Consider the following 13,659-nt stretch of genomic DNA (forward strand, 5'->3'; position numbering starts at 1 on the left):
CCCTGAGGGTGGGGAATGCTGTCTGGAGCTGCTGCCACTCCATCAGGTGACAGAATATCATCCCTCCATCAGAAGGTGCTGGTCCCAGAGAACAGCCATAATTAAGTATAATTATCACTTTGTGTGCAAGGGAAGGGCAAGGTCTGCTCTGTCCCAGCTCATGTGCCTCAGGTATTCCAACTTCACCAGGAAGATTTTAGGGAATATCAAGGTGCAACCCTCAGAAGAGCAAGGAGATGGAGCAGCAGGACAGTCTGAAGCAGGGATGTACCCAGGGACCACATGGATACAGCTCCCACATGGATGGAGCATTGTGGTGTCAGTGCACGGATTTTTCTTCCTTGCACCATCCCTAAAAATACCTCATAAGAAGGGCTGCCTTAATTCCTCATCAAATTAATTATATAAGTAGCAAGGATATAAAATAACATTGGTATAAAATAACAATGGTATAAACCAACAATGGTATAAATTAACAATAATCTATAACAGTAATATAAAATAATAATAAAATTAATTATATAAATTAATAATGAGATAAAATAACAATGGTCTAAAATGATAATTTTATAAAATAATAATTCAGCTGAGGTGCTGCAGTACCTGCATAACCCAGAGAGCAGAAGGCTTGCTGGGGCACTGAGATCTTCCCAGCAGGACACATTCCAGCCAGGCTGGGCACTGATAAAAAAATGAAAACCCATCCCCAAGGGCATTGAGAAATGAAGAGAATAATCACTTTATCCTCTCCCAGCTTAATTTTCCTGCTTTCCCTTCTCCAGGCCCTTCCAACAGCAGCTGGCCCAACTCTACTGCAAGACAGAGCCACCTCCTGAGGGAGAACTACACCTTCTCAGCATACTACCAGCACTCCTCCCCAGTGGCTGCCATGTTCATTCTGGCATACACCTTCATCTTCCTCATGTGCATGGTTGGCAATATCTTGGTGTGCTTCATCGTGATGAAGAACCGCCAGATGAGGACAGTCACCAACATGTTCATCCTCAACCTGGCCATCAGCGACCTGCTAGTGGGCATCTTCTGCATGCCAACCACCTTGGTGGACAACCTCATAACAGGTGAGCAGGCTAGTGTGGGGTCAAATGCAAGTGGGGGAGAGAAGGTGGTGGGGAGCATCACCCACTTCCTGCTCCCCAGGCACACAGGGCCTCCAGGTGGCTGGTTGCTGAGGATGAGGGCAAGTGGTGGCCACTCAGCTACAACTGATGAAAGGTGTAATTTTATTTAGACTTATTATTTTAGTGGGGAGAAGTCATTTTTCTTGGAGATTTTGGACATTTTTTTTTTTTTTTTGCCAAATAAGTATGACCTTAGTGCTGCATGTATATATCTATTTAAAGTTGAGCCAACCTTTGTGGAGCAGCACTGATAAAACCCATCTTCTTGCATCGATCTCCCTGCACTGACTCCGCTCTGTCCTTTGACCTTTCCAAAGATAATCCACAGCATGCAGTATGGTTGCTGGCACATAACGTGATGTGGGGCAGAGTCAGTATTTATTTATTTCTTTATTACGGGGCATGATTTACTTATTGTAAATGCCTTAGGGCTGGGGTCAAGAAACAAGACCAAAGCACTTCTGATGGAGGATCACAAGGTCTGTCCCCATGATAACAGCTCAAGCCCTATGTTAGGATAGGAGGAATTACAATTACAGTATTCCTTGAATTTCTAAGAAGTGTACTATGCATTCTTTTTACCAACATTTGAGGGGGGGGGGGCTAAAGTCCATTTCTACATCAGCCAAGAATGTAGCATCCCCTTAGGAACAGAATTTAGCATCCTTCAGCTTTGATAGGGTGGACAGGTCACCTAGAGAGAGCTACTGATGGACCCAGCCCAACCATTGGCACCTCCATGGTGTCCCCTCACAGGTTGGCCTTTTGACAACGCCATGTGCAAAATGAGTGGCCTGGTGCAGGGCATGTCCGTCTCCGCCTCCGTTTTCACACTGGTGGCCATCGCCGTGGAGAGGTATGTTGGCATGGGGATGTGGGGACATGAGGACCAAGCCAGCCCCAGCATGTTCAGGTGTTCTGTCTAGTTCCCATCACAGGAAAGCTCCTAGGAATGTCAAGGAGCATGTCCCAGCTCTCCAGGAAGACTACAAAACTGTCCATGGGGCATCTCAGCAAGGTGTCCTTCCCCACCTTGGGCTGAAAACACCAAAGCTGGAGAGATCCCAACCTATCTCTGACATGAAAAGCCTTAAGCCTTATGTAAAGAGCAACCCACTTTACCCTCTCTCCCTGCTCCCTGGTCCTGGCCACCCTCCCTTCCAAGCACCTTCTCACCAGCTGCCCAAAGCTATCACCCTCTGCCCTCCCACAGGTTTCGCTACATTGTCCACCCCTTCCGGCAGAAGCTGACACTGAGGGAAGCCCTGGTGGCCATCGCCATCATCTGGCTGCTAGCCCTGCTCATCATGTGCCCTGCTGCCATCACCCTGACTGTCACCAGAGAGGAGTACCACTTCATGGTGGACACCTACAACAACTCCTACCCCCTCTACTCCTGTTGGGAGGCCTGGCCTGAGACAGGGATGAGGAGAATCTACACCACCATCCTCTTCTCCCACATCTATGTGGCCCCCCTTGCCCTCATCGTTGTCATGTATGCCCGCATCGCCTTCAAGCTCTTCAAGTCAGCAGCACCTGCCCGTGAGCAAGAGGAGCCAGAAGGAAGGAGGGTCTCCCGGAGGAAGGCCAAGGTCATCAATATGCTCATCATCATTGCCCTCTTCTTTACCCTCTCCTGGCTTCCTCTCTGGACACTGATGTTGCTGACAGACTACGGGCAGCTAAGCGAGGGCCAGCTCCACCTGGTCATCGTCTATGTCTTTCCCTTTGCCCACTGGTTGGCCTTCTTCAACAGCAGCGCCAACCCCATCATCTATGGCTACTTCAATGAGAACTTCCGAAGGGGCTTCCAGGAGGCCTTCAGGGCCCCTTTCTGCTTGCCCTGCTGCCATCGCCACCACCACCATGGGCCCTGGAGCAATGGTCGTGGGATTCTCTTCAGCACCCGCAACCGCGTCTTCACCCAGGCACGGCCCAGTGACTCGCTGCCTGCCTCCGAGTTGGTCCTGTTGGCATCACGCCACACCGGTGTCCCTGCATGGGATGGCTGAGAAGCTGTGGCCATCGGGCACTTCTGGACCAAGGGACTGTGGGGTGGGGAATGGGGATTCACCAAATAATGGGCCTCAAGTCACAATAATAAAGGTGTGTGCTGCTGCTGTCATCTCCCTGCTTCGGCTCCTCCCCTTCGCCCAGCGGTGCCATCCTGGATGAGGGGCAGCAGGGACCACCAACCCAGCCCTCAGCAACATGGGACGCTGTGCCCTGGCTGGGACTGGTTAAAGGGGGTGTTGGCAGGGCACCCAGTCCCAGCCAGGGCACAGGGTAACTCCACATTGTGCTCCACCATGCCACACCATGCTGTCCTGTCTGTGGTGGCCAAGCCACGCCGTGCTGAACCATACCAAGCTGCTGTGGCCATGCGGGACCAAGTCATGCTGTGCTGGGTGATGGCACCCCATACTGCCACGGCCACACTGAGCCACACCGTGCTGTGCCGGACCAAGCCATGCCACTCTGGATGAAGTCACGCCAGAGTGCTGTGGCCATGACGGACCACAGCGTGTGCTGCGCCGTGCTCCGTCAGACTGCCGTGGCCGCGCTGCGCCCAACCATGCCACGCCACGCCATGCCGGCCACGCAGGACCAAGTCACCTCATGCTGCGTTGGACATGGCAGGCCGTGCCATGCTGCTGTGCCCACGCCGTACCATCCCACAGCCCCGCGGCACCCAACCCCTCCGTCACCCTCGGCCCCACGCCACGCGGCGGGACACGCACTGCGCCTGCGGGAGGAAGTGCGGGGGGTGGGGAGGTGCGTGAGGAGGGGGCGTGTCGCCTGGCGCAGGCGCAGTGCGGGCGGCTGCGGCACCATGGCCGGGTACAGCGTGGAGGAGCGCGCCGCGCCTCACAGCCTGGAGTACCGGCTCTTCTTCAGTGAGTGCCCCCCCTGCCTTCCCGCAGCCCCCCGCCTCCTCCCAGCACCCGGGAGAGCGACGGGACGGGACGGGCTGGGCTGCTTTTCTGGGGGTGCCGCGGCCTGAGGTGTGCACCCCCCTATACACACACACCTCATCTGGGGCCGTCCCTGACTCTCCCCCCCACCCTTTGCCCCTTTGCCTTGCAGAGGACTCCGCCGGGCGGTACATCTCCCCGTTCCACGATATCCCCATCTACGCAGACGCCAGCAAGGTAAGATACCCTCTCCCCGGCTGCTGTCCCTTCCTTCCCTGGAAGTGTTCAAGGCCAGGTGGGATGGGGCTTGGAGCAACCTGGGCTAGTGGGAGGTGTCATAACTCACGGAGGGGGTTAGGACTAAGGGGTCTTTAAGGTCCCTTCCAACCCAAACCGTTGTGTGAAGCTCTGGGCCCTGGGGTGAGTGTTTTGTCAGTGCTTCCCGGGGAGTGCAGCCCTGAAACACCCCATGGAAGCTCCCAGTTCCTTACACTGCACCCTGATGGAAACATCACCAGGTCTTGCCCTTTTCTTGCAGTCTTGGGCTCAGGTAGAGCAATGTTAGAGAAGGGATATTCATGCCTGAAACACAGTGCTTGTCTTGAACCTGGCAAAGCCTTTTGGCTTAAAAGAAGCAGTTTTCAGTTTAGATAAATATCTACATCCACTCCTGAGGAGGCGTAGGCTTTGTGCTGTGTGATGTTTCAGGCTTGGGTTTTGACTACAGTGAGGCCAGTTTGTGCCCTGCTTGCCCAGGGCCAGTTTGTGCCTGCAGTATAATCACTAGCTGAACAGGAGATGGGGATGCTAAATTCTTGCTTGTAGCAGCTCCTGGGGGACCTCCTGCCTTACTAAAAGTGCAGCTGGGAAACCTGTCACATGAGGTGATGTGGGGCTTTTACACCCTTCTGGCAGCCAGTGATTAGACTAATTCATGTCTTCTGAATCACTGTCTGGAATGATCCAGCTCTAGGAAAGAAGATGCAGAATTGGGAGATGAACTTCTGAAAAGTACCTGGTGTAGCTTTGGGATGTGGGTGTTGTCAGAAAACATGCTGGGAAGTCTGAGGTGCTTTTTGCCTTCTCAGAAGGGAACAGGCAGATTAGAATCATCAAGGACAGCAGTGGAGCATTTTCTGTGGCTGACTGGGAAAGCAGTTTTCAAAGGCAGGTATCTGAAAGGTAACTTGGACAAGGTAAATCCAGATATACTGCACTCTGCAGGCACTGGCAGAACAAGAGAGGAAAGAGAAGAGAGGGTGAGTAAAGGGGGGAGGAGAGTTTCCACAGACTGGTAATGATTAACAAGGGAAATGGGACTTGTGTTTTTTGCCATCATCTTCATGCCAAGTCGTTAAGAGGAGCAAGTATCACTGAAGGCCACAGTCCCTGACCTTACACAGTCATGCTGCTCACATCAGACCACTTCGAGCTGCTAGAGAGCCTCTCCACAGAGCTTTTACTCGTTGTTTAGGAGGTTCATCACCAGGTATGATAGGGAGCCCACTCTGGAGCAAAAGCTTGTCCTTACTCTGTCTGGGCTCCTTGATCTTTATCCTTAGACTGCTAACTAAGACACTGAGAAGATTACAGGCTGGTTGGTTGGTTGGTTTTTTTTTCAGTCTAGGTCTGGGTTGTATTGACCTTATCTGTACCTGCTTGTCTTTACGTTGCAAAGGAATGACCTTGTGCTCGTCACTGGGTGTCTTAGACCAAGGCAGAGCTGTCAGTTGGACAGTGGGGAAGCCACAGATTTAAAAAAGATACAACCCAAGTCATCTTTCCTTGCCTGCAAAGCCACAGACACCCTGCCTACCCAGTTACAATTGCCCCATTCCCGTCTTCGAGTTAGTTATAAAAAAGAATAGTATATGCCTTTTACTTTTAAATTGCAAATGAGTGGTGACCCCCTGCAATTAGGGGCATGCAATAAACTTCTGTTGGGGAAGGATATGGGCAGAGCTGTGATGTAACAGCACTCACTGCACAGTATCAGTCTAATTATGGCACAATACAGGTGCGAGGGACTTTGCAATGCTAATACTGCTTAGTGTGGGGATTAGACACCTAATTGATGCTAGGGAGCAAGGTCTGATTTCTCCTTAAAAGCTATAATCTCTTCAAACAGCAAACGTTAAGGTGCAAACATGGTAAAGCTTGTTTTCCTCAAGAGGAGGCACTGACATTGAACTCTCAAGAGCCCTCTCATCCCAGCTGGAGTCAACAGGAGATGTTTTGAAGTGTTGCCTGTAAACTAGATACTGCAAGATGTGGTGCTCTGTTTCTCCCCCATGTCTTTATCTTTGCACTGTGCTGCTTACAAGGTCTGCCAGCTGGAAGGGAGGAAGCTTGTGTAACTGTCTTTGCTTCAAGACATTCTAGAATATTTGGGAGTGATGTCTGTTGCTCCGGGTAGTACATAGGTACCCATGTTACAGAGTAGGTGGCTTACTCTGTAAGCCTTGTCCCTTCTAAATTACCGGGGTAGCTCCTGCTGCAGCATTAAACACTCTGTATTTAAGGAGTATGCCTAAAGCCTCACTTTGTTGTGCCCAAGGTAGTTTGTATGCAGCTGTCTTTGAGTGATTTAAGCCTGCTGTTCCATAAGCTGGGAACAGGGTGGAGATGTTTGTAGGTGCCAGCTGATGGAGAATGCTAGAGTAACCTCTGTCTGACTTGTGTTGGTGAATTTCCCAGGTTTCAGCTTTGAGTGATGATATGGGATTGAGGGGACTCTGGGCTTTCTATCTGCTGTGTCAAAACTAGTGCTGGGAAGAAACAACCAAACAGAAAAAAGTTAGGGTTTGCATGCAAACTGGCTGGTGTTCATAATTACTTAGATGAGTTCCCCGGTTTGAAGTGTGATCTTGAAATATCTTGCCACTCACTGATCTTTTGCTTTTTTCAGAATGTGTTCAACATGGTTGTGGAAGTACCTCGATGGACAAATGCAAAAATGGAGGTAAACTGTGTTACAGTTATCCTACCTAAAGTGCTGGAGATGATTAGTCTATTGATTTTTGGCTTTGTTGATTTTCTCCTTCTCAGTTCCACCTCCATAATCAGAATGGTTTCTGACTTCTCCTGTAAGCCCTTGCTTGACACTAGAGGTCCAGTTTGGAGGCTGAGACTTACATGAGTTGGAATAACGTAGTATTCCTCTGTGGCTTCTGATTAAACCAAGCACCTTGCAGCTCTTAGCCCCACATGGTTCTGACATTCTTAAGTCTGCTGAGAATGAAGTCCCAGGGGATGGCAATGCAATAGGAAATGGAGTTGTCCAATATCTGCTGCAGGCACTGAGGTCAGAGATTTCTGTAACTTTTCTTCCAGATTGCAACAAAGGATCCCTTAAACCCAATTAAGCAAGATGTGAAGAAAGGAAAACTGCGCTATGTAGCCAACGTGTTTCCCCACAAGGGTTACATCTGGAATTATGGTGCTATCCCACAGGTACTGGGACTTGTCTTGGTGGCTTGTCCTTTCTGGTGGGAAGGAGGGAGGACCCTGTGTGTGCGTGTGTGACTCCCACTGTGCTAATGAGTGAAAGGTCATCTGAGGGTCTGATGCAGAACGCAGCATTTGCAGCTGCAGGTATCATCTGCTAAAGAAGAGAACCTGTCAAAAAAGCAGGGGTGCTTGTAGGTAGAAATACCCAGAGATAGCTAGTGCTGTCTAATACCCAGAGATAGGTAGGTAATGCTCTAAACAAGCTATCCGAGGATGAGCAGCTGCTGTTAGGGAGGTACCTGTCTCAGTCCTCTCTTTGGCCACTTGCCAGTTTGGTTGGATGGTAGCTGGCAGGTCCTTGTCCTTGGGTGGCACAAGGAACTGGGCAGCTGGTAGTGCTGATGTTCCAGACTGATGAAGCATAAAGAGCTAAACAGAACCTTTGTATACGGCCCCCAGGTGGAATCTTTGCAGTGAATTGGCTGATTGCTTTAGACTTTGCATGTGGACAAGGGAAATCTGAACAGATCTGAAGGCTGTATCTTTTCTGTTTCTGCCCTGCATATTGTTTGGAGCCTAGAACACACAGCTAGTCTATAGTATTGACCTGTTGGATGACAGTACATAACCAGTTCTCAATATTGGATTGAGAAGGCACTCAGAAGTCCAGAGACAGGCATGAGGCAGGTCTCTGTGGCTGCACAGACACGTTTCCTCTGGCACAGCTGACAAGGGGGGACTGACAGGCAGTGACACCTGGACACATGCTCTGAACTGCCTGGTGACCAGTGTCATCTTGAAGAGAAGCCTGATCATGGTAGTGGAGAGTCCTTCAGCATCATCCAGGTTTCAGTTCTTCTCCCCAAATGCTCTGGATGTATCACAAGGTCTTGACTGTACTAGTGATGTCCTGGCATGCAGAGATTTGGGAGGAGCATTCCTTCTCTTTATATCTCAGCAACCTCAGAGGTAGATGCTCCTTAGGATGTGGGTGAGCACGGTGTCCTTTTGCTCCTGATTGAAGATGTGCATTTAGTTCTGGAGGTGTAGCTCAAGTGGTTTCTGGAGCCTTGTCTTTCAACTTATCCTCACCACTTCATATGACAACAGCTAGAACAGGGTATGGGACTCCACATTCTTGTCGCTGCTGTAGCATAACAGCCAGTCTTTAATTGTTTAATTAAAAGGAAACTATACACCCTGTCTATCTTCCATCTCTGCTGGGCTGCTATCTGGAGTTCAGGAAACTTCTGTTAAGAGATTAATAGGGAGGGGAAGAGGCAGGAAGCCAAAGCACAGAGTGTTCTTTATAGATGTGAACTTCAACTTTATGCAGCTGTGGAACAGAGGAGGAAATCTGGACAGTTGTTGAAAAAAGGTCTGTCAGTGGGAGGAAACAGCTTAAGATAAGACCTTATAACTTGGATTCACACTGCCTTTGTGGGCATGTGTAAAGTAGTAGCCCAATCACTAGACCTGGAAGTAAGTGTTAAGCAGGCCATCATCAGTATCTTCATGACCAGAAAATAAACCTGTTTTTTTGTTTCATCTTGGAATGTGAGAGTTCTTGTTCCTATGTGTGGGGTTTTTTTTCAGACTTGGGAAGACCCAGGTCACAAAGATGAAAACACTGGCTGCTGTGGGGATAACGATCCAATTGATGTGTGTGAAATTGGAAGCAAGGTAATGCATTCTACAGGGAAAATGTCTTTTGGAACGTGTAATTAATGTCTCTGAAGTCAATTATCCAGAGACATTAGTCAATTCCTCCCTCCTCTACCTTAACAATGGGAAGAATCCCTCTGCTGCCTCTGGGGCTGGCAGATGAAATCTTACAGCTTACTAACTGCTGATGAGTGACAGCTAATTTCATGGTACCCAGCTGCTTGCTGAACTCTGGCAGCTTGCACACTGTCCTGTCAGGCATCCCTTGGATGCATCACTGCAGACAACAAGATCTTTGTCTTTGCAGGTCTGCTCTCGAGGAGAAGTCATCCAAGTGAAGGTGCTGGGCACACTGGCCCTGATTGATGAGGGAGAGACAGACTGGAAGGTAATTGCTATCAACGTTGAAGACCCTGAAGCAGACAACTATAATAGTAAGTAAGCAGGCTTAGCACTTCCCTTTCTCTGTTGAGAACCTGCAGGAAGCTTTCACGTCAGGGCACAAGCTTGTTCCTTCTCTCATTGAACTGTCTGAAATGTTGCTGTGGCTACTCCAGGAGGGGCTGAAAAAGGGCTAGTAGCTACGGAATTTGTTACTCTTACCTGGCTAACAAACCTTTTCTCCCTGGCCAGATATTGATGATGTCAGAAGGATGAAGCCTGGATACTTAGAAGCTACAGTGGACTGGTTCAGAAGATACAAAGTACCTGATGGAAAGCCAGAAAACCAGTTTGCTTTTAATGGCCAATTTAAAGACAAGGTAGGATCTTCATTATTGTAAGCATGCAAAGGCCTGATGTCCAAAACCAAAGCTTGAGCAGCAAGGGAAGACAGATGAGAAGCTGCTGAGAGAATGGGTTTCTATGAGGCTGCTGAGAGCTGAGTGCTTCTTACTGCAGTTTTTCCAGCCTACCATTCTGCTTGTTTCCAGTATCACAGGGAGAAAAAGCATAGGATTATCAGCCAGTGGCTGTTGCATATTATCAGTTTTTCTTCTAGATGACGTTCACGAGGGATCACTTCAGGGCTGGGAGCCTCCATGTCAGAGCCAGGTTGGAAGACAGCCAAGTGTATTTGCTCCTGCTCTGGAGCAAAGGCTGCTTTGACATCACCCTTTGCCTCCCTTGCTCACTGGCTCTGTTCCACTGCAGCATGTTGCAAGTTCAGTGCTCAGGAGTTAACATGTTTCTTTCTTCAGGCATAAAGTGTTCCCCCACACCCCTTGAGTAAGGCCCTGCCCTGGCAGCCTTATTCCTGCTCTGGGTGGGGTCAGATAATTTGGTGCTGCTGAATGGGAAAAATCCTGCCTCTGTGCCCTGCTTCCTGCCAGTCCTGCTGTGTGCCACCAGTGGGATACAGAGGGGACTGGAATCTCAATGCTCCAGAGCTGGCGCAGGGAAGGAGAAACCCTGCAGAGCCTGGTGTGGGAAGGGAAAGGTCAGGCAGGTGAAAATGGAAGTCTTGTGGGAGTGGAGTTGTCCCTTCAGCTGTAGCATGGCACTGGGCTGGGACATCTCCCTGCCCCTTGAGATGGGTGAAACCAGAATTGAGGCCAAGGCAGAAAGTAGGGACAAAGAACCTCTCACATGTTCCCTGGAGTGTTTTACTTGGCTCTGTGTGATAGTTATTGCTGGTGTTCCTGCTAACAAAGAAGAATTGTGTGTGCTTCCTTCCCCAGCTGACAGGTTGATGCTTGAGCATATACTACTTTTTATTATTATTATTATAAGAAAAAAAATTGTGATATGCTTGGAAGCAGATTAATTTTAAAACAGTTGCAAAGCTAGATTAGGTGCATGTCTCCTCCTGTTGAAAGAATTGCCTGCAGTGAAAGAAAGCTTGAAAATAGGTCGTAATCAACTTCCTCCAGGGATAAATTGGTGGCCTGATGCTTACGTGTAACATAACTTTTGTTCTCATCTTCAACTTCAGGATTTTGCTGTGAACATCATCAAAAGCACTCATGAGCACTGGAAAGCTTTAATAGCAAAGAAGACTGACGGAGGGGAGATCAACTGGTGGGTTAATACTTGTGGGTACAGTGCTGGTCCCTTCCCCTAAACAAGTAACCCTGCAGCTTCCTTCCCCATGCAGTGCTACACTGAGCTGCTGGCCCACTCCACACATCTTCCACTTCAACTTGGCAACTAATGATGATTTTTAACATTCCATTATTTAATACTCCTGAGGGAGAAACTTGGCTTTGACATGTTCTCACCAGCAGCTTTTCTCTTCTAGCACAAATCTGACGGTGTCCAACAGCCCTTTCTGCTGCAGCCAGGAGTGTGCAAAAGCAACTGTGGATGCAGTAAGTACAAACCTGAGCATCCTGTTCCCAACATCCTCATCAGGCAAACCAGTACAGTCTGTGTGCTACCCTAAACTTAGTGTGGGAATTGTGCATTGTCTGCTTAGAATTTCTGGATGACTGAACACAGCACCTGTTTCTGGTTAAATAAGATGGATATGGAGCTAGCCAGACATTCCTACAGAGGTTTCTCCTTGCCTTGAGTCACCTGAGAGATGGAATCCAAAACAGAGTTTGCACAAAAGGCTAAACTTCTCAACTGTAGCTTGGCTGTCAGTTCTTCAGGAAGTGCTTAAATTTCTGGCCTTCCATGAGCTTTGCAGCACAGGTCACCTTTTGGGAAGAGGTGGTCTCATTCCTGAGAGCCTTGCAACCAAGCATCTGGCATCCTTTGCAGTGAAAACCTTGAAGTTCCCAAGGTTTTGCACAATTTCAGGAATAAACTGAAAGTGCTTATAGGAGCAGGGCAGGAAAATCCAATGGCAAATGTTGCCTCAGTGTATGGAAATGGAGCTGGGAGCCAGAGTCTGTCACTTTGGAGAGGCTTTAAACCATTCTCTTCTTTTTTTACATCCTCTGGTGGTGTACAAATTAGTTTAAGTTCTTGAAGGTGCAGCCCTCACAGAGAATATGTCACCAGCCAGGGACACTTGTCCATCTTTAGTTGTTAAATATCAAGTGAAAGCTCATCAGAGTTTTCTAGGAGCCCTTTGTACTTTTGTTCTGCCATCACACCACAGGTTTAAAAAAAGCTGACTGCTTGCAGCTGTAGGGATGCTGGAGCAGTAACTGCATGTGGTGAGGAGCAGATGGCTCTGCAGCCCCTGCTTAGAGCAGAGCACCTCTGGCATGTAGGACATCCAGGGAATAAGGCAGCTGTGGGAACAAGCAGGCTCATGCTGTATGTCAGCTCACTTATTCCCTCACAGCTGACCAGCAGTGACTGCCACAGACCAATTCACACTCCTAGACCTTAAACTCTGCCCAGCAGAGACCTGTGCAGCATTACGTGGTATCTGGTGAGCTTCAGCAAGAAGGTCAACCTCCATCAGCAGCTGCTGTCTGCTAATACACTTTCTCCTTTCAGGCACCACCATGTAAAGCTGCCAACCCAATCCCACCCGAAGGTGAGTCTCAAAACTTATGTTTTATATTCCAATGCAGAGTGGAATCCTTGCTCAGCTGTCCTCTTCCTGCTGCATGAGGCAGCCGTGCCCACCTTGCACAGGAACTCTGGCCATTGCTGTAGCAGGGCAGAAGGGGGAGGTGGGTTATTGTTTCCCACCTCATCACGGGTCATCAGCCCATGAGGAAATGGATCTCTTCTGTGTAGACACAGTGGCTGGAGGTACAATGACTTCACCTCCCTGAGTCAGCTGAGCCAGAGGGAAGCCAAGCAGGCTCTGCCTTGCTGTCCTCACCTGAACTGAATCACCTGCAGAGGGGGTGAGGGTGACTTCTTCAGGAAAACAAACACACACCAACAGGGCTGTGCCAGAACCTGTTGGCCGTGTGGTGCAGTTGTTGATGGGTGTGGGAGGAAGCCTCTGTGCCAGGGGTGATGCACACAGTGCCCTGTGACTACTGAGCAAGTGGAGGGTGAGCAGAGGACTAACCTCTCTTTTTTTTCAGTTGACAAGTGGTTCTACTACGAGAAGAATTAAGGCCTGAGGATGGGTGGTGAGACAGCTGTGTCCTTCCCCCTGAGGAGTAGAGCAGAAAAATCATTTCAGTGTCAGCAGAAGACATCGTACCTTTCCCGATTAGAATTATGTGTCTAGCAGTGACGTGTTGGCTGCACTGAGGTCTTGTGGAGCCTAGAAGACATAATTTATCAAACCAAGCCACCCTGCTTGTGTGTGGTTGTACGGTGTAAAGTGTGAGGGAAGGTTGCTCACTTGGTACGTGTATGGATGCTAGAAATAAAAACTACTGAAGCCGAGGTCAGGGGTCTCCTCCATCCCTCCCGTGCCCCGGAGCCCAGGAGCCGGGGGGGGCCCAGCAGCCCCAGTGCCGGTGTCTCCTCTCTCCAGGACTCGGGGCGGCCTCGAACCCGCTTGCTGCGGACCCGCTGGGTGGGTGGGGGTGGGACTCGAACCCGGGTTCGGGCGGTGCCTGCGAGCCTGGGCCCGGGGCTCGGTCCCGTGACGTCAGCGTGACGTCAGACGCTCTGCTGACGTG

The 13,659-nt window shown here is 49.6% G+C and overlaps 2 protein-coding genes across 2 annotated transcripts; both read left to right on the top strand.

Moving 5' to 3' along the window:
• Positions 1-788: 788 nt before the first annotated feature.
• Positions 789-3,151, top strand: NPFFR1 (neuropeptide FF receptor 1). The gene is made up of 3 exons (XM_008497667.2): positions 789-1,079; positions 1,896-1,995; positions 2,353-3,151. The coding sequence occupies exons 1-3, from the start codon at positions 890-892 to the stop codon at positions 3,149-3,151; spliced, it is 1,089 nt and encodes a 362-aa protein (XP_008495889.1). The 5' UTR covers positions 789-889.
• A 772-nt stretch (positions 3,152-3,923) lies between these two features.
• Positions 3,924-13,425, top strand: PPA1 (inorganic pyrophosphatase 1). Its single transcript, XM_030453492.1, has 11 exons — positions 3,924-4,036; positions 4,227-4,291; positions 6,963-7,016; positions 7,388-7,507; positions 9,101-9,187; positions 9,477-9,603; positions 9,803-9,930; positions 11,103-11,188; positions 11,409-11,478; positions 12,566-12,605; positions 13,111-13,425. The coding sequence occupies exons 1-11, from the start codon at positions 3,973-3,975 to the stop codon at positions 13,140-13,142; spliced, it is 873 nt and encodes a 290-aa protein (XP_030309352.1). The 5' UTR covers positions 3,924-3,972; the 3' UTR covers positions 13,143-13,425.
• The last annotated feature ends 234 nt before the right edge of the window (positions 13,426-13,659 follow it).

The sequence above is a fragment of the Calypte anna genome, chromosome 6, assembly GCF_003957555.1.
Source record: "Calypte anna isolate BGI_N300 chromosome 6, bCalAnn1_v1.p, whole genome shotgun sequence".
In the NCBI taxonomy this organism is placed as follows: domain Eukaryota; kingdom Metazoa; phylum Chordata; class Aves; order Apodiformes; family Trochilidae; genus Calypte; species Calypte anna.